The following is a 24615-nucleotide window of genomic DNA, read 5'->3' as shown; positions in this document are numbered from 1 at the left end:
AGAAAAGCATCTCAGAATGAACAACACATCCAACTTTGAGATGGATGGGTTACCACAGCAGAAGACCACATTGGGTTTCATTGCTGTCAACCAAGAACAGAAATCTGATGCTGCAGTGGGCACAGGCTCACCAAAACTGGACAAGTGAAGATTGGGAAAACATAGTCTGGTCTGATGAATCTGGATTTCTGCTGATGATAGGACCAGAATTTGGCGTCAACTGTATGCATGGCTGGTGGTGCTGATGTAAAGCCTCCCCAGTGCCAAGACCTGAATCCAACTGAACACCTTAGGATGTGGCAGAACAGGAGATGGGCAGCATGAACATGCAGCTGACAAATCTGTAGAAAGTTTGTGTTGCAATCATGTCTGCATGGACCAGAACAGTTTGTTTTTCTCGGCTCATCAGACTTTTTTGTAGCCACATCAACAGGTTACCAGATCTCAGCAAATTACTTTGTACATTAATAAATGTACTAACAGTACAGTATGTAAAAGGAAATTCAGAGTCAGGAGGTTAGATTCATTTTTGTGATTAAAAAAGGCTTTGAGTTTCATTACTAGAGCCATGAATTAACCAGTAACTGCTCCATTTAAGGAGTCCAGGTTCCAAAGAAATAGGGAATTGTATTAAAGATTTAGAGTTCGAACCACTTGCATGGTCAGTTCTACCTGGATGACTCAAAAATTAAGCAAAAACAACAAGGTGCCTATTTTCAGCAGAATAGAGGATTACGTTCTCATTTCACTGTCACACCAAAGCCCTGTACTTCACTATGGTTCTTCAGTCTTAAGCTTGATGATAACAAGAAGCTTCGGGCTTGCCCCTACACTGACGGATACACAGACTGCTCATTGTGTGTCAGCAGTGCAGTTAATACGTCCTTTCCATGATAATTTGAAGTGACTGTACGCTGCTATCAACAGCTTAGGGATATGAGACCTCCATTACAGTCAGGTTTTATGCAATGCCAACATGTTTTTGATCTGTGCTGATGCTGAAGACCAGGTGATCTTACCTCTGGGGAATACTGTACAGTAATATCTCTAATCCGTCCCTTACTGGGATGTTGTGCGTGTGTGGAGAGAGGGGAGGAGGGTATTCTAAATCCATGAGTGTTTTATCAGGGAAGATAAAACGATCCAAGCTTCCTGTATGACACTACCTTTATGGTCAATTATATGCTGCTTTTACAGGCTTTAGAGAGTAGATTAGGCTCTCATTCAGTTTATAATCTAGTCTAACCCTAACCTCCGGGGAATTTAGTAGTGTTACTTTAATGAGTGGATTAAGATGTGAGGAAGAGTGTACGTCTGTGCATTTGGTGTCAGAATATACAAAATAAACAGGGTGTATTTGATGTTGACCTGTATACTTAAGTAGCTACAACATGGTTCGGTTGTAGAATAGTTAATGTTAGCAACACCTGTGTTTTTCCTACTATGACAAATCAAATAAATATCTGCTGTGAAAAAGGCCTATACCCTTGAAAAAAGACTGTGTACCAAAAAGATTCATGTACTGTAAGTATGCGATCAGTGTCTTCCATGTGTGATCAGAAAGTCTGGAAAAGAAGTACTTTCCAGCCCTTTTAGATGAAGTCATCATGTAACATAATATGCAATTTGGTGGTAGCTCATATGTAGGTAAGCCCAAACTAATTGTCTTCACTTGCTGTAGAGGCCAACTTATACTTTCTGTTACTTGCATAGATTATGATTAAGTATCTGTATGAATTTCAATTTCATTTTTTTTTCCTTTTTAAACAAATTGGCACAAATCTGAATATCGTCCTTACATCATTTCAGTCCTCCAACCTAAATGACCATATAGGTAGCTTGTCCCTATGCTTGGATACGACACAGGAGTACAGTAGTATGACCTGTGGCAACATACCAGCAGCAGGAATGGGGATTGATACCACTGCCATTATCAGTTCTGCTTATTGGTCCAGTTTTTGACTGACTCCTTTAATCATTCCTGATTAGTTTTCTGTGTTGGGGAAAAAAGTAGGCCTGCAGTCTGAATGCAGGTTGTAGGCTGAGAGCTAGCTGTAACTATTATGTTATTATGTTAATGTTATTATAACATAGGATATTTACCCTCTGTACCAGATGTGCTGCTCATTGTGGAAGCAGTTGCACTCGTACAGAGTGTCAAACAAACACAACATTCCTGGAATTTAAGCCTTTGTTTCATTGAAAGATCTTTCAACATATTGCAGGTTTTTCCACTTGAAATTACCGTTTTACAGTCATCAGTGTTTCCCACAGGTTGAGAATTTTCTAGTGGTGGTGGTTGTTGCTGCATGTCATAGTTAGGTTAGGTTTAGGCACAAAAACAAGGCACAAAAAGGAAAAGTACAATAAGTACCTCCTTAAGGTTAGGAAGGAGGACCTTCGTTGTCATGGTTATAATAATAAATACAGTTAAGGCAGTGGAACATTCATGGACAAAAGAAACTATGGTGACTATCGGTTTCACACAGGAAGAAAACAGCAGTCCTCTATGTGAAAGTCCTGTATTTTGTCAAACATCCATCCAACCTAACCTCCTCCTAACATGACTTTGTTCCTGTGAGAATTACCACAGCTGTTAGAGGTCGTCTAAAAATAAAGCATAATGCTGGTAATAAGGTGCTGCACACGCAACCTTTTTTAACAGGACAGTCTTGAGCTCATATTTTTTATATTGCATGATTCCTTTATGGATGGACATGAAATAACATGTTAAAGCAAATACAGGTTATTTCCAACATGGTCCCAAGATGTTAAGAGAAAAAAAAACAGACATACATCATAAAACTAAACAATAAAATAAATTTGCATTGTTACCTTATTCAGTAAACAAAATTCCCTTTTTCCACTTTTTATGTTGTTTTATGTTGTAAACTGCCTGAGTGAAGTTTCCATCAGTGTGAAAAAAGCTGCTTCTGGCAACATCAGTTACCTTCTTTGAACTGTAGATAAGTGGTAGTTATTGGCAGTTAATAGCCTTTAGCCTTTAGCTCTTTCTTTGTCTACCCAAAGCTGTCTGAGAAAAGCCTATGACAAGTTCATTTTCATTAGACTTAGACTTAGACAGACTTTATTGTCATTCAGGTATACAATGTATACAGAACGAAATTTCGTTGCATTTTACTCGCAACAGTATAAAAAGATAAAGGATATGGCATGTAGACAGTGAAATGAGGAAATAGGCAATAGAAATGAATAAATAAGGACTATAAACACAGGTAAAATATAAATACAGTAAAAAAACAGTGCAAAGTGCAATACGGTGATTGAAAGAGACAGTAGTGCAGTCTATGGATTTAAGAATCTAAGAGTTTAAAAGTCTGATGGCGAGGGGGAAGAAGCTGTTCCTGAACCTAGTGGTTCTGCACCGGATGCTGCAGAATCTTCTTCCGGAGGGTAGGAGTGAAAAAAGTCTATGGTGAGGGTGTGAGGCGTCCTTGATGATGTTGCTGGCCCGGGACACACAGCGCTGAGAAGCAATGTCCTGCACAGAGGGAAGGGAGCTCCCGATGATTTTCTCAGCTGTCCTCACCACTCTCCTCACATTCCTCCAGTCTGCAGCAGTGCATCCTCCACACCACACAGAGATGCAGCTGGTGAGGATGCTCTCTACAGTACTCCTGTAGAATGTAGTGAGGATGGGTGGGGGCAGGTGGGCTCTCTTCATCCGTCTCAGGAAGTGCAGGCGCTGCTGAGCCCTCTTAACCAGAGACGCAGAGTTCACCGACCACGTGAGGTCGTCTGTGATGTGCACCCCCAAAAACTTAGTGCTGCTGACCACCTCCACGGCCGAGTTGTTGATGAGGAGAGGAGCGTGACTGGGCTGGATCTTCCTGAAGTCCACGATGATCTCTTTGGTCTTGTCAACGTTCAGGATCAGGTTGTTGCCTTCACACCATCTCACCAGCTGCTCCACCTCCTCTCTGTAGGCCAGGTCGTTATCATCTCTGATGAGGCCCACCACTGTCGTGTCGTCGGCAAACTTCACAATATGGTTAGTGGCAGACCTTGGGACACAGTCGTGTGTCATCAGAGTGAACAGCAGAGGGCTCAGGACACAGCCCTGGGGGGAGCCTGTGCTGAGAGTGATGACGCTGGAGGAGTTCTTGCCGACCCGCACTGACTGTGGTCTTTCAGTGAGGAAGTCTAACAGCCAGTTGCACAGGGGAGTGCTAAAGCCCAGGAGTCCCAGTTTGCCCACCAGATGCTGTGGGATGATAGTATTAAATGCTGAACTAAAGTCCAGGAACAACATCCGCACATGCGTGTTCTTCTCCTCCAGGTGTGTCAGGCTCAGGTGAAGAGCGGAGCAGATGGCATCCTCTGTGGAGCGGTTTGGCCGGTAGGCAAACTGGAGCGGGTCGAATGTGGGGGGGAGTTTGGAGATGATGTGGTCCTTCACCAGTCTCTCGAAGCACTTCATCATGATGGGGGTGAGTGCAACAGGCCGGAAATCATTTAGTGAGGTGATGTGTGTCTTTTTGGGCACTGGAATGATGGTTGCAGCCTTGAAGCACGTTGGAACTTTGGCTTGGCTCAGTGAGGTGTTGAAGATGTCCGTTAGGACACAAGCCAGCTGATCAGCACATTCCCTGAGCACTCGTCCAGGAATGTTGTCAGGGCCCGGGGCCTTGCGGGTCTTGACTCTTTTCAGGGTTCTCCGCACATCAGCTGAGGCAAGACACAATGCTGTTTCTTCCTGCAGAGGGACTCCTTTCTCTGCAGGGGTGCTGTTTAGTGCCTCAAACCTTCCAAAGAAGTTATTCAGGTCATTGAGGAAGTCAGTGTCATTTCCACACGCAGGAGGGGCGGTCTTGTAGCTAGTGATGGTCCGTAAGCCATGCCACATTCTCCTGGTGTTCGTGGGGTCATTGAAGAAGTCCTGTACTTTCTGGCTGTAAGTACGTTTAGCAAGTCTGATGGTACGGTTTAAGTTGGCTCTGGCAGTCTTCAGAGCCTCCTTATCGCCAGACTTAAAGGCTAAGTTCCGAGCCTTCAGCATTCTGCGTACTTCCTCAGACATCCAGGGTTTTTGATTGGCCCTGGTGGTGATGCTGTTTATGACACTGACGTCATCCATGCATTTGTTGATGTAGGCTGACACAGACATGGCATACTCATCAATGTCAGTTTGGTTGTTGTATGTTGCAGCCTCTTTGAACATGTCCCAGTCTGTGCACTCAAAACAGTCCTGCAGTGCCTCCATGGCCCCCCCAGACCACTTCCTCACCTGCCTAACGGTGGGTTTTTCCCGGATCAGCAGGGGCTTGTATGCTGGGATTAGCATAACAGATAGATGGTCAGACGAGCCAATATGGGGGCGGGGGGCTGCTTTGAATGCATCCTTGACATTAGTGTAGGCTTTGTCTAAAGTGTTCATTCCCCTGGTTGCAAAGTCCACATGCTGGGTTTCTCCCATTAATTTAGCTCATCCAGATCTCGAATCATCTTTCCTCATTATTGATTTACTTAGTAGATGAGGGCTGAAACAGCATCCAAAAACAATTTGCTATTTCAAATAGCACCTCTGCTTTTTTTGTATTTATTTATATTTTTACGATATCAGGATTCTCTGTTGAGACTGTCCTCCTGTAAGAAAAAAAAACCCTTAGGTCATCTTTGCAAGCCTTTTATTACAACCCATAATTACATTTATTGTTAGGCAACTTCTAGCAGCCGTAGTAATTATGACGGGAGCAAAGGAGGAAGTTAGATGATGTTGTATAAAGAGCGACAAAGTCCTCATTAGGAGGAAGTTGGGGTGGATTGATGGGTCCCTTAAACACAGGGTTCGACACGGGGGGCCGCTGTTTGTTTCCCTTTTGAAACCAGTCGTCATCATTGTTTGTTTTATCCATGACTTCCACAACCTTAACCTTTTGTATATTTTTGTAACCATAACGATGAAAGTCCTCTAACCTTTGGGACGTACTGATTTGAACCCATATTACAGTCCCTCCTAAACCTAACCAAGTAGTTAATGTGCCTATACCCAACCAAACTGAGACTGTCCCATAATCTTAACCACTTGTTTATCATTGTAACCATGACGACAAATGTCCAGTATGACTGCCTCCGTAGTGGCGCTATTTTCACAAGCTTCTCTGAGTCATCTCCATGTTAAATTACTACTTTTACTAAGAGGTCAGTGGGAACCAGAATTAGATTTATCCACTATACTTGTAGACAGTGAATAAGACTAAATGGTCAGTTGTAGCAGATGTATTTGTTTTAGTTTAGTATCCTGTATCCTTTGTACTTTGACTAGTGTGAAAATAATCTGGAAGTGATAAAATTCAGAATGCATTTGGTGTTCGTAGTAAAGGGGCAGAGTTTGGACATTGATAGACACTTTGAATCATTCATGTATTTGAAAACAAAACTAAGTTCCATTCTCTAACATTGTCTGATGCCAAAGCTGCTGAGCAATCTGTGGGAAACTTCAGACAGACTCTGACTTTATGCTGTAAACAGAGTGAAGTTTCTCTCGGTGCACAGCTGTAGAACAAAGCTACTATAAAATATGAGCTGGGTGACTCCTAAACCCCCCTAGCTCCACTGTCCATGTCATTTTGTGTTCTATATAAGAATGTGTGTGTGTGTGTGTGTGTGTGTGTGTGTGTGTGTGTGTGTGTGTGTGTGTGTGTGTGTGTGTGTGTGATGTGTTAATCCACAGTTTAATCCTTGGAGCAAAAAGCAGTTTTGGCTGCCAACACTCTGGTTTGAGGGGCCCAGAGACAGTGTGTCTCTGTCCCATGTGTGTATAAGAAAGAGAAAGAAGATGAAAAGCAACAGAAAGCAACCTGTAGCACTCTGAAATATCAAACTCAATGAAGAGTAATAGAACATTATCATTAACTTTCCTATCATTCTCTTTGTCTCTCTCTATTTCATTTGCATTGCTCTTTTTTTTGGTCCAAACCTTCAAATTAGCCAAATGTACAGAATGTATGAAAATCGTCTCACATCAGAGCTCTAAAAGTCATTCTTTTTTTTTTTTTTTCAATGACTTGAGTTGTTTTTTTTTGTTTTTTCAAGTAAATGACACATTTACTTTCTCCTGGTTTGCTGATCAGAGTGCCAGCATTATCACAGGTGCCATATATAACAAATATATAGCAAAATATCAACTAGACACATAAAAACACATAAGAGAAAAATAATCTAGTCAGTGGACAAAACATCTATGGATTTAATTGTCCGATCATATCAGTGCAGGTTGTGAGAATAAATAGGTTGTAGTACATGACACAAGTACCTATAAAGTGCATGTGTAATTTTCATCCACTGTAGTACATGGTCACACCAATGATGTATTCTACCCAGTACATTATGCTCATAATGTTTGTTGTCAACTTGTTCAGGGGGAGTACAAGAACACAAATCTATACATGCACCCACATGGTGTACATACAATACATGCAAGAGAAAGAAAAACAAATAAAAATAGAAACCAAAATTCCTTTTGGGTTATTAAATGAAACTAATATTTCTAGTTGACCCTGTCCCCCAGTCCACTACCCTCACACCCCACACTCCCTCCTACTCCTACTTCAGATGTCCAATCTTGATCAACACTAAAGTACATCCTCTAGCCCTCCCACCTCACAGGAATCCTTTAGAAACCACAGAGTGTGCCTGGTTATGAATTGATTGGAAATATGACTTCAGGGTTGCATCAACAAAACTTCATTGAGCATACAGCTATACTCTAAATTACAGCACCTGAGACAACTTAAAGTCTACGCCACTGATTCTGTACATATGAACACTAAAGCTCCCGTGGCAGCTGGTAATTATTTACTGTACCTGAGTGGAACTACAGGCATTGGAAGTCTAAGTGAGATAGAATCTTGTAGTGAGAGCCAGTCAGTAGCTTTGCAGAAAACTAAAACAGGATTTCTCCAGTAGTTCAGCACAGCTCCTCAGCTTTATGACAGCTACCAGAAAAACAGAGGAGGCCTCTTAGCGGTGGTCTGTGGCAGCAGGACTTTCAGGAACTGGCTTACATTGAAGCCGTGATTGCTACACGTAACTGTTTGCCACTTAGCAAAGTTTTGCATTTGCTGACTCGACAGGCTTTAACCAGCTGTGGAATTACAGACTGAAAGACACATGAGGATTGAAGCGGTTGTCTTTTTAGTCTAGATACATTTTGTATGTGGGAGAGTGAGGGAGACAACCTCCTCTTCAGAGTTGAAAGTGATAGAGCAAGAGTGAAATGGAGACAGACAAGGTAGATATTTTAACAAGGCCAGCTGTCTGTTACAGTAGTAGCTGAACTAGCCTTAATAGCCGGCCTTTGTCAGATCCTCCCAGCCTGTGTGAGACGGTACCAGCCTACAGAGATCACTCAGCGATGAGGTGGGAATCACTGTCAAGACAAGTCCAGAGTCCAAGTTAAAAAGCATACAACTTTGCAATTGTTGCTGTGCAACATGGTGTGTGGTTCACTGAATGTAGACCCCAGTCAGATGTATACATTACATTCCTGTTAACTTTACAGTGGCTATTGCAAGAAAACACCTATAAAGCAACCTGATTTGAATGGAAAGGGAAACAGTGTGTCATTAGTATTATCAAGTGAACATCTACGCCCCGCAGCACCTGTCAGGCTGTCAGGAATATAAGCTTATTACAAGATAGTCAATGTGTTAGCACAGGCCATTTATTGATCTATTTCTCTTTGCTTATCTAATCCTGAATCTGATGTGCTGTAAGTTTAAAAAAAAAAAAAACACCACACAGACTAATATATGCTCGCAACTGATCAATAGATTTTTTTTTTTTTTAAACTATGAGCACAGATCCTTTTTTCCTACAAAAAAACTCCATCACAGGCACCTCTGTCGGGCCCTACACCACTGTCCAGTGCAATCACAGCCGCATACAGTTTTGGGTGTAGTGGATGATATTTGACTGCAGGTTGGGAAATGTTTCTCTTGTCTCTCTCTAGCTGTTGCTCAGTATGGCCACACAGGAACTCAAAGGGTTACAAGACTAAAACATTTTCTAATTAGTAAGGAAAGTTAGGGAAATGAACACCAGTTAAAATGAGTAAATGAAGCAGAGGATGATTTGATAAATATGCTGCATGGAGGCATACAGGGAGAAAAAGGTTAGGCTGAATGGTGAGTGGTGTCCATCCAAGGGGGACAACTAACTTAAGTACTGCGAAAACTGTACCACCTTTGACTGCTACAAAATAATATTAAAACGATTTGAGGATTCAAGTTAGAAATATTATTTTAGACATGTAACTACTTTTGTTTTTTGGTGACACTAAAAACAAAACTAGGTCATATGAAGGGAAACTAGGTGAATAAAGACTGTACACCATTTTTTTCAGGAGTCTTTTGCTTGAAGACAGCACTTGACTGCTGCCTAGCTACAAAGGAAAGGGCTGTTAAATGACATATATAATTTGCGAATGCTAAATCATCTATCAGCCGACAGACCCATCGCTCTGTCGGTCTTTTGAACGTCACAAAAACACAATGCTAACTTTTGAAGTATCAAAATAGTAAAACGCTTTCTCCTCACTGAGAAACCATCTTCGGCCAAGCATACAAACACTGGTTTGCAATGCATGTTTACTAGTAAACATTTATTTTGTGGCTAACTCACAAAATAGATTAATAGAAGCCAGCTAATAGCACTGATCCTGCCCTTGATTGGGAGACAGTGATGTTGATGACGCAGGATGTTTTATGTATTTTACGAGGTCGAGGTCACTATCAAAATGCAGTACTAAGCACCACCATGTAGCTATAGTGTGTGTGTGTGTGTGTGTGTGTGTGTGTGTGTGTGTGTGTGTGTGTGTGTGTGCGTGCAATATCATTTCATACTTTTACCTTTGCAAGGTTATGTTACAACTATTTTTTTCCAGAACACACAACAAAGCAGACTATTTAGCCTTTTATAACCTCCCTCCAGAATAACATAAACTAACTCTTAAACACATTTTGAGGTCAGGGTCAGGGGTCATGTTGTGGGTTTTAGAAACTGTGGATAATTATCAAATTTTACAGAAGCCATGGTGGAAACCTAGAAGAAAATATAAGAAAATATATTCACTAATACAGCACTGACAAAAGAATGACAGAGGAGAAAGGCATTGAGAAAAATGACGTACTCTGCTTACTCTTCAATATTTATGAGAGACAAAGTGAAGTCTGAGCTCTTGTATATAGAGGACACTCTCCTCCTGGTTGCAGGTGTGATAGGAATGGAGAGATGGGAGAGGACGAGTGAAGCAGTGTGGAGATACAAGATAGAGGAGTAGAGGATGTGTGCCCTCAGTCAATTGAAAAGCTGTCAGGGCACAGGTGCATACAAGCTACAAGCTAGAGATAACAGGCAACTCTGTCTCTCTCGCTGTTTTCCTCTTCACCTCTCTTGCCCTCTTTCTCTCTTGTTATAATCTCTCTTTAATCAAGGTAGTGATGGTAAAGCAGTCTGTTCAGGATTTCTGACCCTTTATCACATCAAATGACGTTTTCTGCCTCAGTAGGTAAGGATGGACCTGTTTGCCTCAGTCTCTCGTTCTTGTAAACATTTTCTGGACTTATCCAGTAGTGAGTGAATTCGAAATAAAACAGTGCTAAACATGCACATTGTCTTGAGCTGGATTAAAGCTCAAAAGAGTAGTTAGATATTTTGAGAAATTTGCCATTTGTCTTCTTGCCACGAGTTATATGAGATGATCAAAACCACTTTCATGTCTATACACAAAATAAAAAGGTTAGATCCTGTATCCTGTAAGACTGGAAGCTACCTAGGATATATCATGTTGATTGATGGCCTTCAGAGGTAGTGTTAGGAGGTTCCCCCTCCCGCCAGTCTTAATGCTAAGCTAAGCTAATACCTTGCTAGCTCTATTCATCATAAAGACATTAGATTGCTATGGATCTTCTCTCTTAAATCATCTAATCAGATACAGGCCACATGCCTCTTCTGTACAAAGGCCTATACACCGCAGTAACACAAAAGTTTCAACTGCAGCAGCCGCCTCAGCGAGGCAGGTGTTAGACAGACAATGAATCAACAAGAGTTGTAAGGGGAAGAAATAGAAGAGAGTGTAAAACAGATTATGATTGATAGTGTAAACTCAAGTTGTTCAGGGCAAAGAAAGCTGCTGGATTCCAGAAACAGAAGGCCGACAAAAATAGACAAAATGCCTTGGTTGATGGCTGGCCAAAGAGAGTTGCGCATCTGGACATTTAGACATTTCTTGCAGGACTTTTTGGGGAAAGCTAGAGGCATTGCACTTGAAAAAGCAATGACTCTTTCTTACCACTCTTTTTCATGACTATCAGGTTTTTGATGCCCCCATAAATTTGAGAACTTCTTGCGATTTGTCTTGTGTATCAATATTCATAATATAACATATGTAGTATAAAGGTTTTATTATTGTGGTAATGAGAGAAAGAATATTTGCTGAAACAGTGCAAAACAGAGTCACCTGGAAGTAAAAAGTGGTTTGACTGGAGATTGAAATTGCAGTAAAACTGATAAATCCGACCTAAATATGACTTCACTTACCAACAAATGGCACAAATTACAATAATGTTCTCTAATAGGTCAGTGTGATAGAAACAGTTGGACCACTTGCATCACACTAGTATTATTGGTAAATCTTGTCAACTAAATTTGTCAGACAGCATTTGAAAATTTGAGTCAACAATCATGTTTCTTTGTTTGGATTGAACTATGCTCCTACAAAATGTGACTTCACCACTGTATAGGAAAGTAGCTGCCAGAATAATACAGGTAGTCAGCTATTTGGGTGCCACTTGGGCAGCTGTCTGAATTTTGATTAAGTTTTGTGCAACAAATATATATATATATATTTTTTTTTTTTTTTTTACAGCCCCATAGTAATGTTTAAACTGTCCTGACATCGGAGGATTCTGTTGTTTCAAGTTGACATTGAAATATGCAGCCAGTGCTGGTTACTCTCACAGAGTCAGGCATTATAAAAACTTTATTATCATAACAAGCCAAAACATGCAAGACATACCTAGTGTTGTTGGCTCACAAACAAGATGTTGCAGAGTTTCTCTGAATTTGTATTGTAGCCCTCAAGTCACAAAATTGGATTTTCTTCATTTTTCCTCATTGGGTAGTGCCTCCTATGAGATGTTAACAAGATTTTCTAATTACTTGCCTGAAACACAGTAGAGATACCAATACTTTGTACTTGACAAGATAGCAAGAAAATGGCACATAGGACAAACAATGCCTCACATGTACAGCCAAAACCATTAAGGAAGACACAAAAAACATCACTCTTAACTCCAAGAGAAGCATGGTTTAGAGGCGATAAAAGCATCTTCCTTATCAGTCTCGTAGCTTTGCCAGTAGCTTTTGTAGTTGGTGGTGTGTTTTGTGTCACTTCCATTTTCCAGTGCCCCCCCCTCCCTCGCCCTTTCATTTTCCTCCTTCTGTCTGTCTCGGTAAGCTGGTCTGCGTGGTCCACAAGTCTGAAGCCTCTGTGTTCCGTCCGCCTCCGCCTTCGCTGCCGGAGATTAAAAATAATGGGCAGCACCATTAATTAAGCAACTAATCTTACTGTTTATGTTTTGTCATATTTACCGCTCGCAGATGTGTAGAGAACTCCCCCAAAAACGACTGCTCCCACACGCATTAAAATGCTTTCACAGCACACACACACACACACTCACACACATTAACAACAACAAGCCCGTACATGGCTCGACGAGCTGTCAGGGATGCAGCTTTGCTTCATTCCAGTTTCAAAAAACCCAAGGCCTCCGTCTCGCTCCCTCCCTCTGTTTTTATTTATTTATTTTTGTAAGCGGCTCAGTTAATATTGTTGATTTAAGACCTCACCTTCAATTTGGTGTAGCATGTGGACGGAGCTTTAGCTTTCGCTGCGGCTGAACCAATTTTCTGCTTCAAGCTCCTTTAATAAACCACGCAGCGCTATCAAGAGGCTTTGGCTTCCCTGATGAAGGCCATTTATTTCAAATTAAAGGAGAGTTCCTTATCTTCAAACGGAGAGAGAGATAAAGATGGCGCGCTTTGGTGTCGTCCTCGCTATTTTGTTAATGCAGTGAGAGAAACGGAAGGGGTGAGCGAGGGAAAAGTAAGACAGGAGACAGTTGGAGAGAAGACAGAGACAAAAAGTGGAAGAAGACAGATTAAACACGCAAGATAAACCATTCGAGGTGGTGTGGAGGCACAGAGTAATCTGATAGGCTGTCTGTCCTCTTTTTAAAGTGGGCTTGTGAGAGAATACCAGTGGATGCTTCATTCCTCCCCTTTCATCTTTTTATCTTACTTTCTTCCTTTATATGTTTTCTCTTTTCGTTTTCCTCTTTAACTTCTATCACTCTTTCTCAGATAAACTCAATCTCTGCCTCCATGATATTGTTGCTTTCGGTAAAGTGTGTGTTTGCCTGTGTGGATATGGATATTCTGTAATTGAAATTCTGGGGTCAGGTCTTCGCTGTGAATCAAAGCCAAAAAGAGCCTTTAATTTGGCTTTCAATTAAATCTGGTGTTAAATGCTCCTCACAGAGAAAGTGTGTATGCTGGGACCCCGCGTGGGAGAAACTGATGTTTCAGCTGGTGTGTGTGTGTGTGTGTGTGTGTGTGTGTGTGTGTGTGTGTGTGTATGTATGTATGTAGCACATGTTCATTGTGATTTTATGTTTAAGATGTACTACAAAGTGTGCCTGGGTGTGTACATTTGTGCATGTTCCTTTTTATAGTTGTGTGGGTGTACATAACTTGCTTGTCTCTGCTTCAATCAGTCAGAATCCATTACAGCGAGGCACCCAGGCAGCAAGCCTGTCATAGTTAACAATCACACAGATAGACAGGCAAAGACCAATTATAATACAGCCCACATATCAAATTAAGCGTAGCTAATTCAGTCTCTAAAAGCACTCTTTTCTCCTGTATTTGATCGGAATGATCCTACCCACTCAATTAAATGTGATTTAGCACTAATTGCATGATTTGCAATGAAGCACATACTCTGCACGCACAGGTTGTGAAACAGGTCGCAATGGGCGTAAATGTTAATTGTTTTTCATCTTTGTCTCGTCTCATTTAATCACACCTTGTTTTTCTTGCAGAACATTTTTTCTTCTTTATCTTTTTTACAGTTTTTGTTGGTTTACTAGTTTTAGTTAAGAAAAATGAAGACGTTTTACTTTATTTTTGTCAGGCATTTGTAATTTTTTAAGTCTTGTAAGAATTTTGAGGCCGCTGTTGTCGCCATCTTTGTTGTATACAGCTACCGTGGCTACAGGTGTTGTTCTTGCCTATAATTTTAGTGGAAAATGCAGTTTACCTGTTCACACACACAGTGCTCATGCCGCTCCACTCTGCAGTAATACAACAGACTGATGCTCTTCAGTAAATCCATTTATCATTTCCAGACTTCGTCTGTTTGAACAGAACCGCGCTCTCTGTTGTCCCTACTCATCTAGCATTACTACAGCTTTGTGCTCTCCACTGTGGAGCAGTGAGTCATTCAGAAACTGGATTCACTAGCTTGTTCATTTACATTTAGCGAGAGAGGAGAAGACAGAAATCACCAGATAAAATAGTGAATAAAATAAAATAGGAAGATTCCGATCGTTGACCCTCGACTTTAACCTTGGAACTTACTCGTTCTCTACAATAGTAACACAACTGAAAATAACTGTAATTTTCCATCCGCATCCACAGCACTTGATCAAGTTACATTTAATTACTATACCTTTGCATGTTTTTGTAGTTTCTCTCAGCTGTTTTGTTGCTGCTTCTTGTCTAAGTCACAGTGAGCTATAGATGAATTTAGTCCATAAATCCTTTTTTTTCCAAGAACATCAAGGTAACATCAGATAACATTACTGACAGAAACAGAATGTTACCAAATAAAAGACCCCTTTAATTAACAGTATTGCAACGGGTCTCGCAGTTAGATCAACTTCTGAACAAGACATACTTTATTATTAAAACAGTAAGTAATAAATAGTAATAAAAAGTTCATTTGTCTGTTTTTGTTTAGTTTTTATTTATTGATGAACGATGTAATATATTTCGCTCCTCACTCGTTTTCTTACTAGTTGATATTGTATTTTATTTTTAGCCTCGTCAGTTAATATTTTTCATTATAATTCGTATTGACAAAGTTCACACTGCCAGTGACATCACTGAAACCATTCTCTTTGTCACACACAACTTATTTAAATTATCTCATTCGTCCTTATGTCTGTTTCTGGTCTCCACCAACTCCTGAGGAAAACAACTGGCTTTTTAGCTGCTAAATGCTCCACTATGTTCACCAGGTTATGTTCACCAGCCGTGTCTGTGTCCCATTTGGTGCAGAACAGGTAGTGTAACAGGTAGTGCTGAAAACAGCTGCTGCTGCTGCTGTGGTTGCAAACAGCGTCAGGGGAGAGAAGCAAAACAGTGAGGTGCAAGTCACTATGAAGCTATGTAGACCTGAGGGGACCTTTTGTTATGACCAATAAAAATCCTCAACAAATCCATGTCATATTTATATGTGAAACTTTGATCCACAGTGGATGTTAAAATCTGGATTGACAGTCTGGTCCAATATTCAGACTGTAGCTACTGATGCACATCAGTTGTAACATATCTTTGATGTTTTTCAGCCTGCGTTATTTTTCTGCCAGCCCAAATTGAAGCTGTCAGTGAGAAAGAGGGCAGGGAACGTTACTGTTTTCTTTCACTCCATTCCTAATTCCATCTCTGTGTCTGTTTTTTTGCAGATCTCGCAATATAGACCCGGTGTGTTCTGGCCTGCAGGCTCAGATTTTATCCTGCTACAGGGAGAACAGAGACCAGACCCTAAGGTGTTCAGACCTTGCCAAAGAATACATGCAGTGTATCAATGCTGCAAAGAAGGTAAGAGTTTATTTTTTGTTTTTTTTTTTCAAATCTGTGATTAGAATATCAGTGAAGATTTAGTATAAAAGGTGTATATATCTGGAACAGAAGTGTTATCAGAAATAAATATTGTGACGGCGCTCCGATTAAATTGAAACAAATAAGTCTTATATCATACTTTAACTAAGAGGATCAGTTTCTAAAGCCATGTCAGTAGCGACTTTCTAAGGCAGTCTGTGCACATTTGTGAACTGACAGGTGCATAGGAGAAAAAGAAAGGACATAATGCGAAAACAAAACATCACCTCCCGCACACTGTCACCACTTAAGGTGAATTCATTAAATTGCTGGGTTTTGTTCAAGCAACCCTCATCAGGCATTTCACACAGCCGATGAAACCAGTCAGTACAAGAATACATATAACCATGTACCCGCAAAGATGTCAGCCAGTCCTGGAGACTAAGCAATCAACATCTAAAGAAAAAACCTGGGAAGGGGTGGGGGAATGAATTAACGCGGCCCAACAGGTGAGATTCCCTCATCTTCATCAATAAAAATCACTTGTCATTTGGTCACAACCACTGATATGCAATACTGAGAAATCATAATTCCCAGGAAACGTTATGTGTCCGAACAGTACAATCTGTATAGACATAATTATAACCTAATGGAAATGAATATGAAGCGTGGGAGTCTATTTTTGTTTTTATTTTGAGCGGCAACTTCCTATAAATAATAAAAATGTTACATTTGTAACAAAATGTATTGGACTTAACGTGCGCTCAGAGAAACAATGATTTGGTGAAATATGGGCTGAGCAGTCCTGTCTGAATGGTGGCTTTTATGTTCTCTTTGGAGAGATATGTTTGTATTTTCACAGCCGCACTCTGTCTGATGTAAAAGAAAGAAATTCTTTTTTTTTTTTCTCATGTTCTCAAGATTATTCTTGGGGAGTTAAAGGGAGAAAAAAATCTGATTGATAGGGTTTTGAGTGCTGTCACTTTAGGTTTTTACACAGAAAAAAAGGCTTGTCATTAAAAACAGCTTTCAGAGTGAACGTCTGATGTAAAAGTAGGTAATCCAAGTTCTCCAGTGCTACCAAACCTGTTTTCCTTCCAATACTGAAAATGACACCTTTTTAAAGGCAAACAGAGTTTGCGTTGCTATAAAATAACTCCTCAGTCACAGTTCACCTCGTCACTGCAGAGCCCTTCGCCCCTTTGGTTCTAATTTTAGGCAGTTTACTTGCACAAAATCATTTAAAGTAAGTGAAGAGAAGCAGGCTGTTACCTGACAGCAAGTAGTTAAAGGTGGATGTAAAACCATTTTCCCAGACTTTAATTACATTTTTGGTATTTTCTGAATTTGACCATGAACTGAAACACATGAACATTACCATTGATATGTCTGTACTTTATTAACTTTTAATTTAAAGAAAACACACTCAAATTTGGAAAATAAAAAAAATCTAGAAGCGGTTCACTTGATTTCAAATAAATAAGAGAGGGTTATCCAGGTCATCCAGTCAGATGCAGCAATAATGTCTGCAGTCTCCCCATTAGAATTCTTGGGAGGTGTGAAACCAAAATGCTTGCACTGCAGACAGTATTTGACTGTAAATAGGATTATATAATATTAGGCCCTTTTTTTATGTTTGTTTGCATCATTTATTTGCATTTATAAGTTTAAAGCCTCATCCTTTAACCCAGTTCCTCAACACAGCAAAGAGGAAGACACGCTGTATATGAAGCCATATTATAACTGTATCTTAGTTATGCGGTATTATTACATAAGGTTTTGTTGGTTAGTGGAGACGCTGGCAAATATGGAGCACCAAAACTTACCAAAGGTGGTAAAAGGTTATCAGACAAGTTGAAATATAACTGAATACTTCACTGACGAATGCAGTTAGTTAAACAATTTAAAGGGAGCGTAAAAAGAAATGCTTTTTTCTATACCTGATATTTTTCATGTAATTTGCAGTTAATCAGCGATCTGTTTCAGCCAAAAGAAAACAGCAAAAAATGGGAAACTAAGAAGTTTAAAAGTCAAATGAACTTGTAAACGATTCACAGAGGAGTAAAATAAATTCAGTTTTAATGTATTTTGCAACTTATTTGAGGTAAAGGAAAAAGAAAAAGAACTTTCTTTCTTTTTTAACCAGCTGATTAGAGTTTAAAGGAACACCTTGAGATTTCTCTTTCTACTCCACTTGAATTATTTAACAAACAGTATTGTTTGTTTATGTATTCATTTATATGTTTGTCTGATCATTTTTTACCATGTTTTGTCAGTTTTAGGGCTCAACAGAGAAAGCTGCAAACGGTATGAAATTGCATTATGGTGATTGCAGTTTCATGCATTTCTCTGAGGGGACATAAATTTAGTTGATGTAGTTTTGCCTTCATCTTTCCATTAGAGTTGTCTCTGAGCAGCCAACTAACGTTATAAACTATGTATTTACTGAGTCAAGAGATCTTGCCTTTTTCTCTTCGGCACTCTCTTGTATTTTATCCGCAATGAAGATCAGATAAAAACCACTACTTACCCATGCACTCAGTAAAATCTAGCCTTTGTACTTTACTTTTCAGCATTCCACATTACTCAGATGGGCTTGCTGCTGTATTATTCAAAAAGCAAAGACAACTTCCTCAATATGTGCATCACTGCAGCAGTTTTAAGTTACAAATTCACAGAAAGTTAGAGGGAAAATTGTGAAGAGGTGGAGGGAAAGTTGGAGGACAGGATACTGGAAGCTTGCTCTTCCAAAGTTTGTACAGTAGAGGCATTTGAAGGTGTAGCTCCTCATCATGCACACAAACAACGTATTACTCTGCCTCATGCTGCTCTCTGCTCACATCTCCTCTGTGTTGCTCAGGGGCACTGAGGCTTCCCCTGGCATACAGTAATACAGCATGTGATAATCAGCTTGCTGAAATTTGATTCCTCTGCTCTTGTACTAATGTAATGTGTGCATGGCTGCCTGTACGTGTGTGCACTGTCAATAGCATCTGAACCTTTGTATCTGCCTTGTGTTACACCACCCATACACAGACATTTATATACACACACTTGACCCTGTGTTTGCCTTCTTGTATTTCTGAATTTAAGAGAACCAAATGTAGCCAAAAGCTTAGCAGTGTGTGTGTGTGTGTGTGTGTGTGTGTGTGTGCGTGTCTATGTGTGTGTGAGAGAGAGAGAGAGAGAGAGAGAGAGAGAGAAACTTTCTTTGTTATATTAGCTGGTGTGAGATAACGAGGAGTGAAGTGAAGACTCTTTGAAGACTGTCTTTAAAAGAGCACAGCAGATCATACACAATATGTGAGTGTGTGTGTGTGTGGTGTGTGTGAATAGCTTGCTACGTTGCAGTCTGCTTTAACCAACACATCAAGGTCTTTCCTCTTGATTGGCCCCCGAGGCATCTCCCTGACTTTCACCCCATCATTTTGAAAGTTTATAAAGTTCTTCCTCCATTTTCTGTCTTTAAAAGCTGTCACAGATAGTTTGGTTATCACTGATAACTTTTTTTTTTTTCAGTGGACTGGTAGGTGCAAAGATTTACAGTTACACAAAACTTATTAGATGTAGTTGGCTAAAAAATCTGTGAAATAGCTGTTAGCAAGTGTGAGAAACCATATTTTGTTGAAAGACAAAATAACAACCTTCACAGACCGAGACAGTATTAGGTGATCAGTGTTAATAAATACTATGTCTGTGTTTTCTGGATCCACTCAACCCATCAATCTTATTTTACCAGAATTGTCAAAATCAGAGGGTTTTCTGACAGTGTTTTGGCCTCAAACTTCGTGTATATTGGGGTATGATGAACTATAAGAAGGACATAAATGTCAATAATTGTAGTTTTCTACTCAGATTCCAGTTCAGCAACTTAAGTAACTATAGTTTTACAAGTGATAAAATATGTGATAATAATTAACATTTGTCATTTTAGCAGATGGCTGAAATAGTAACAATGGTAACTCACTACATTTACATTAAATGTGACAAAAACAAACCATTTGTTGATCTTTCATTTTTACTTTGACTGCACATCATCATAAAATTGATGCAAATAATACATTTACATGCAGTTTAGATTGTGACCTTGATTTTATCTTCTGTTGTTATCTACAGGCAGGTGATTTAAATTCTCAGCAATTCAAATTATGAGTAATTATCTATCTATCATTTATTGGCTCCAGCTCTGAAACCTTTGAAGTGAACTTCACAACGCAACACTACTTCATGATCTTTGCATCACACTCTTTCTTAGCTTTCTGCCTGTATAAAAGTGTAAACATGTTTATTTTTATATTTGATTATTGAAAATGCAAATGGTCGAGTCCAACAAACCGGAGGGAAATGATTCTCTGATAGTTCTACTGTGTCCATTTAATAGAGCAAAACATTGTTTTTCTCTTCAGTGTAATGCATATTAAATGTGTGCTGTGAGCCTGGGGAAAACTTGTTTTTATTTCTTTTATCGTTTTATTTATAAGAACAGTTGATGAGCAGTGTCTTCTGTGTTGTGAATAGAAGTTTTAATCCTTTCAAAATTTAAGATTAAACAAGAGAGGCTATTGCTAATTCAGTTAATCAAAGAATGAAATTATATGAGAAATCCTCTGAGTGGAGAAAGCAGACGACTGACTTTTCATTCTTGAGCTTTTTAATGAGTGAAAGAAGACTTATGTGGAACTGAATCTGGTCCAGTTTTTGTTTTGTCTTTTCAGTCTCACAGAGGCAACTGCGATGTGTTTTGATCAGTGTCACAGCAGGTCAGTGGACAGGCCTGCAAGTCACAGGCATCTTCCAGCTGGGTTACACTACCTTCTCCTTGCGTGAATGTGTGTTTGATGGCAAATGAGGGGAGGGTCCCACAGAGCCTGCAGAGACAGAGCAGACAACCTCTTGTCATCATTCACTGGGAGGCTGAGCCAGACATGGCATGGGACACATATATACTGTCCAGTTCAGTGGGATTCTCCAGTCATTTATCTGCACTCTCAGATGCAAATACATACCCAACACACAGGCACAAACTGTCTTTATGCCTGGCGGGATTCTCAAATCATTTAGCGCCAGTCTCAGAGAGAGCCTGGCTCTGATGCTGATCAGTGTCAGCTCACAATGGAAAGAAAGAGAAGCAGGAAAGCAGGCTGTAAAATAAGACACAGTGCAAGAGAGATACAAAAGAGATTTAGCAAAGAAAAGCAGAACAGAGAAGTTTAGAAAATGAGTGAGTGAGGAAGTGAAAACAGAAAAGATGTTTGGAAAAACATAAAGAGATGTCTGGTACCGCTCTGTGTCCAATCACAGACATATGTGGAGCTACAGCAAGGTTGGAATCTGGTCGGCTGCAAGTTGAGACCGCTGAATCTTTAAATGCCTTTATTTTCCCCTTCAGCAAGGCCAACTACTGAGGCGTACACACGTATATATCCGGAGCCCTGCTGTGGAGTACAGACATCGCAGGCTTTGGGTGTAATACCCAGGGAGTTACTTCCAAAGTTAAAAGCTGCCTGTCAGACTAGACTGGAGAGATGGAGAGGGTGAAAGAGAAGGAGGTAGAATCAGAGTGGAGCAAAACCTAAAGCAAAAAAGTTTAAAGAGTGCTGAGGGGCAGCACAGTGACTGAGAGAGAAATTTGGAAACACTTCTACTTCTGTGTACCTGGACATTTTCCTCTGTTTGAATACATCTAAATAGTCTCTCCATTCCCTTTTTTCCTTGTCATGCTATCACTGTTTTCAAGTCAAAAATTCAAATATATGCGTTTACAGCATTGTTGGATGCTGTCATCATTTCCATAGGGCCCATGAAGGAAGTATTGTTACCATTATCAGGCAGTCAAATGATTGTGTTCCAATGTAACAGTGTTTTTAGTGCTAACAAACTGTCTTTGTGTTTCTCTGGACTGTTTTTCCCTGTTTCAGCATTGGAAAAATAACTCCTTGCTGTCACATATAGGTTTGTTGCCTCCTAAGCATTGATGATTCAGATTAATTATCAAGATTTGCCTTAAAACAGCAAATGTAATTAGAGAAAGCGATTGAATTGGATAGAAGAGCAACGCGCGGCAGCGGGACTCATTTCTGTTTTCTACGTCAACGCTCTGAGCTCCTGTGCTGAAAGCTAGCTAAGTTGGCCAGCCTACTTTGAAATCAGAAATTGGCACCATTTTGTTTACTGCCAGCCTGTGTGATCAACACTTTGTCTGATAGAGCTGCCAGCAACCAGGCCGGAGAGATACACTCTTATTATTTCTATGAACATGTGGAAAGCTAATGTTTTTAAATAAGCGCGCACACACACCTATATATATATATATATATATATATATATATATATATATATATATATATATATATATACCTGTGTGTGTGTGTGTGTGTGTGTGTGTGTGTTTTGGCTCAGTTTCATTGTGTAGAAGCCATTGTGCATTCTGAGACATGCTTAGGGTATGAGTATGAGTCCGGAGGGACAGCACAGCAGAAGATAAGAGGAAGGAGAAAATAGCTTGATCAACTTTTGATAAGTCTATTTGCAAAGAAAAACCCTATTGACAATACTGATGTACTGATAATAAATCTGTATCTGTTGCCGATCTTGACGCACACTGACTTCCACAAAGCCAGAGAATCACAGCGGTATAAAACCTAATATTGATTTCTTTTTTCTTTTACCTTCAGTCTTATTCTTTATTGAACAGCAGTCATGCCGGTACAAAGATCACAGCAGCCCACCTACTCTACCTTGAGATAACAATATAGACAAACATACTGAAGAAAAATACAAAGAGAATGCTGAGGACAAAGAATTGTATTGAAGAACAAGAAAAAACACATGCTGTAGATACACACAGATGTAGAGGCTGTTAGATAAGGGTGGTAGATGTTCAAGACCAATAAGAAATAAATCAGAAGGCCTTGAGAAACATTGTATACAGAAAATGAAAAATAGAAAGGAAGAAGAGTAGGAGAGCGTTAAAGCATGCCAAGAGAGCACAGTGAAAGAAGAACCAATTAGGTCTAAAGTGACTGCTGAGATTAAATGTTAAGAGGCAGGAGCTGGAAATCAGTTTAAGTGAAACAGTCTTTCTCTATACGTTGTATGAAAGAGAAAAGATGAGTAAGAGCTTAGCAAAAGTAGAAATCAACCTTGTGATGCGGACTAAGGGCCCTCTCAGGTCTTGGGCAAATGGACTGTGTGGGCAAAGGGTTGGTTGAGGCAGAATATAAATCAGAGGGTGTGGTGATTAATAATAATAATTATTAAATAATAATACTCTTAGCCAGTCACATTACTGGTCTCAGCCATCTGAAGCAGCTGTGCCGATCACAGTGACGCTTGCACAAATCTGCAGCCAGAGGCAGATGGTATGTTTTTTTTAATTGAACTTGTACAATGATGATAGAAATAAATAATAAACAATGTTGCTGAAGCCGTTTATATGACATCCGACATTATTTCAGTTTTATTTCTAGTGTATTTCTCAGCACAAATGGTCACATCATACTGTAAAATGGGGCACAGCAGCATTTGCACCAGAATGCATTTTAGGAATAAAACATGAGATGCAACCATTGCTAAAAAGAAAAACTGAAAGGAGGCAGCGCCACACAGGATGGATGAGCTGCTGTAATGTGACATCCTCCAGTTAAACAACAGAATATCGGTTCATAACGGACCAGCCTCGTGTGTGTAGTGTTGTGTAGGGTTACTTTGTAGCAGCCTGGTGCCATTTGCATGTGATTTAACAAAAGGTAAACACAGACAGCTGTGCACAGTGGCACTGTGCTCTGATACAGCACTTCTCAAATCAGAGGCTGCAGATTTATCAGCATATCTTATCCTGCTGCCTTCAGATGGTGGCAGTGATTTAATGAACTGAAGAAGAAGCTTTTCATACAGTATAAAGCAGCTGTGGACAACAGATAGTGGAAGGATCACTCATACTAATTTATAGATAAATGCAGACTGATTTACCAACACCTGCTTTAAACACAATAAACTGTATTTTTTTTCCTGCTGTTTTAAAAGCTTTTACTGGCTGTGTCATCAAGTGATGACAGATTGATGTTGTGGGAGGAAACAGATGTGGTTTTCAGACATCACTCTATTCTAAGTGCAAAGTCTAAGACACATTTTCCACCAAAATAAAGAATTTGCTCCGTACTGTCTCATTTGAATGAATCTCCCACCTGTTTGCACCTCTCCTCCTACCTCTGCGCCTTTCGCTTGGCACCAGAATACCACACAGATGACTAGAGCAAATTTCAAGGTCAGGAAACTACCAAACTCTCAGCGCTGATCATTGCAGTGTCACGAAAATAAGGCCCTGATAGTGCGTCTGCAAGCTGGAAAGACATTACAAGAAAATAAACCAGAGAGATGAATGTGAAGAGAAGAAAAATATGAGTATGGGTAGTCAGAGGAAGAAAAACGCGATGGCAAATGCTAAGCAACTGAAGAAGCAAGGAGAGAAAAGGATGAAAAGGAGGAGGTGGACGGGTGAAGGAGCCCTTGTGAGACAGGAAGATGGAGAATAAAGAGTCAGAGAAAAAACAAGAAGGGGTGAAGGAGGCGTGAGCCAAATATGGGTGGCTACTGTGTGGAGAGAAGTGGTTATGGAGGAAGGGTTGGAGATGGACAGAGAATGAAAAGATGTAGTGAGAGGAGAAGAGATGGTGGGCCCCTCGGCAGTCAACGCTAATGAAGAAG

General features: G+C 40.0%; 1 protein-coding gene across 2 annotated transcripts in view; it reads left to right on the top strand.

Moving 5' to 3' along the window:
* Positions 1-24615, top strand: part of LOC121195075 (MICOS complex subunit mic25a-like) — a 78817-nt gene that overhangs the window by 38093 nt on the left and 16109 nt on the right. For both annotated transcript variants that reach the window (XM_041058295.1, XM_041058285.1), the window contains one exon: positions 15774-15909. In XM_041058295.1, coding sequence (XP_040914229.1) covers positions 15774-15909 — 136 coding nt within the window. The remainder of the gene's footprint in view (positions 1-15773; positions 15910-24615) is intronic.

Source organism: Toxotes jaculatrix, chromosome 2 (genome assembly GCF_017976425.1).
Source record: "Toxotes jaculatrix isolate fToxJac2 chromosome 2, fToxJac2.pri, whole genome shotgun sequence".
Taxonomy (NCBI): Eukaryota; Metazoa; Chordata; class Actinopteri; family Toxotidae; genus Toxotes; species Toxotes jaculatrix.
The sequence above is the reverse complement of the archived record's forward strand: the minus strand, read 5'-3'. Positions and strand labels throughout refer to the sequence as shown.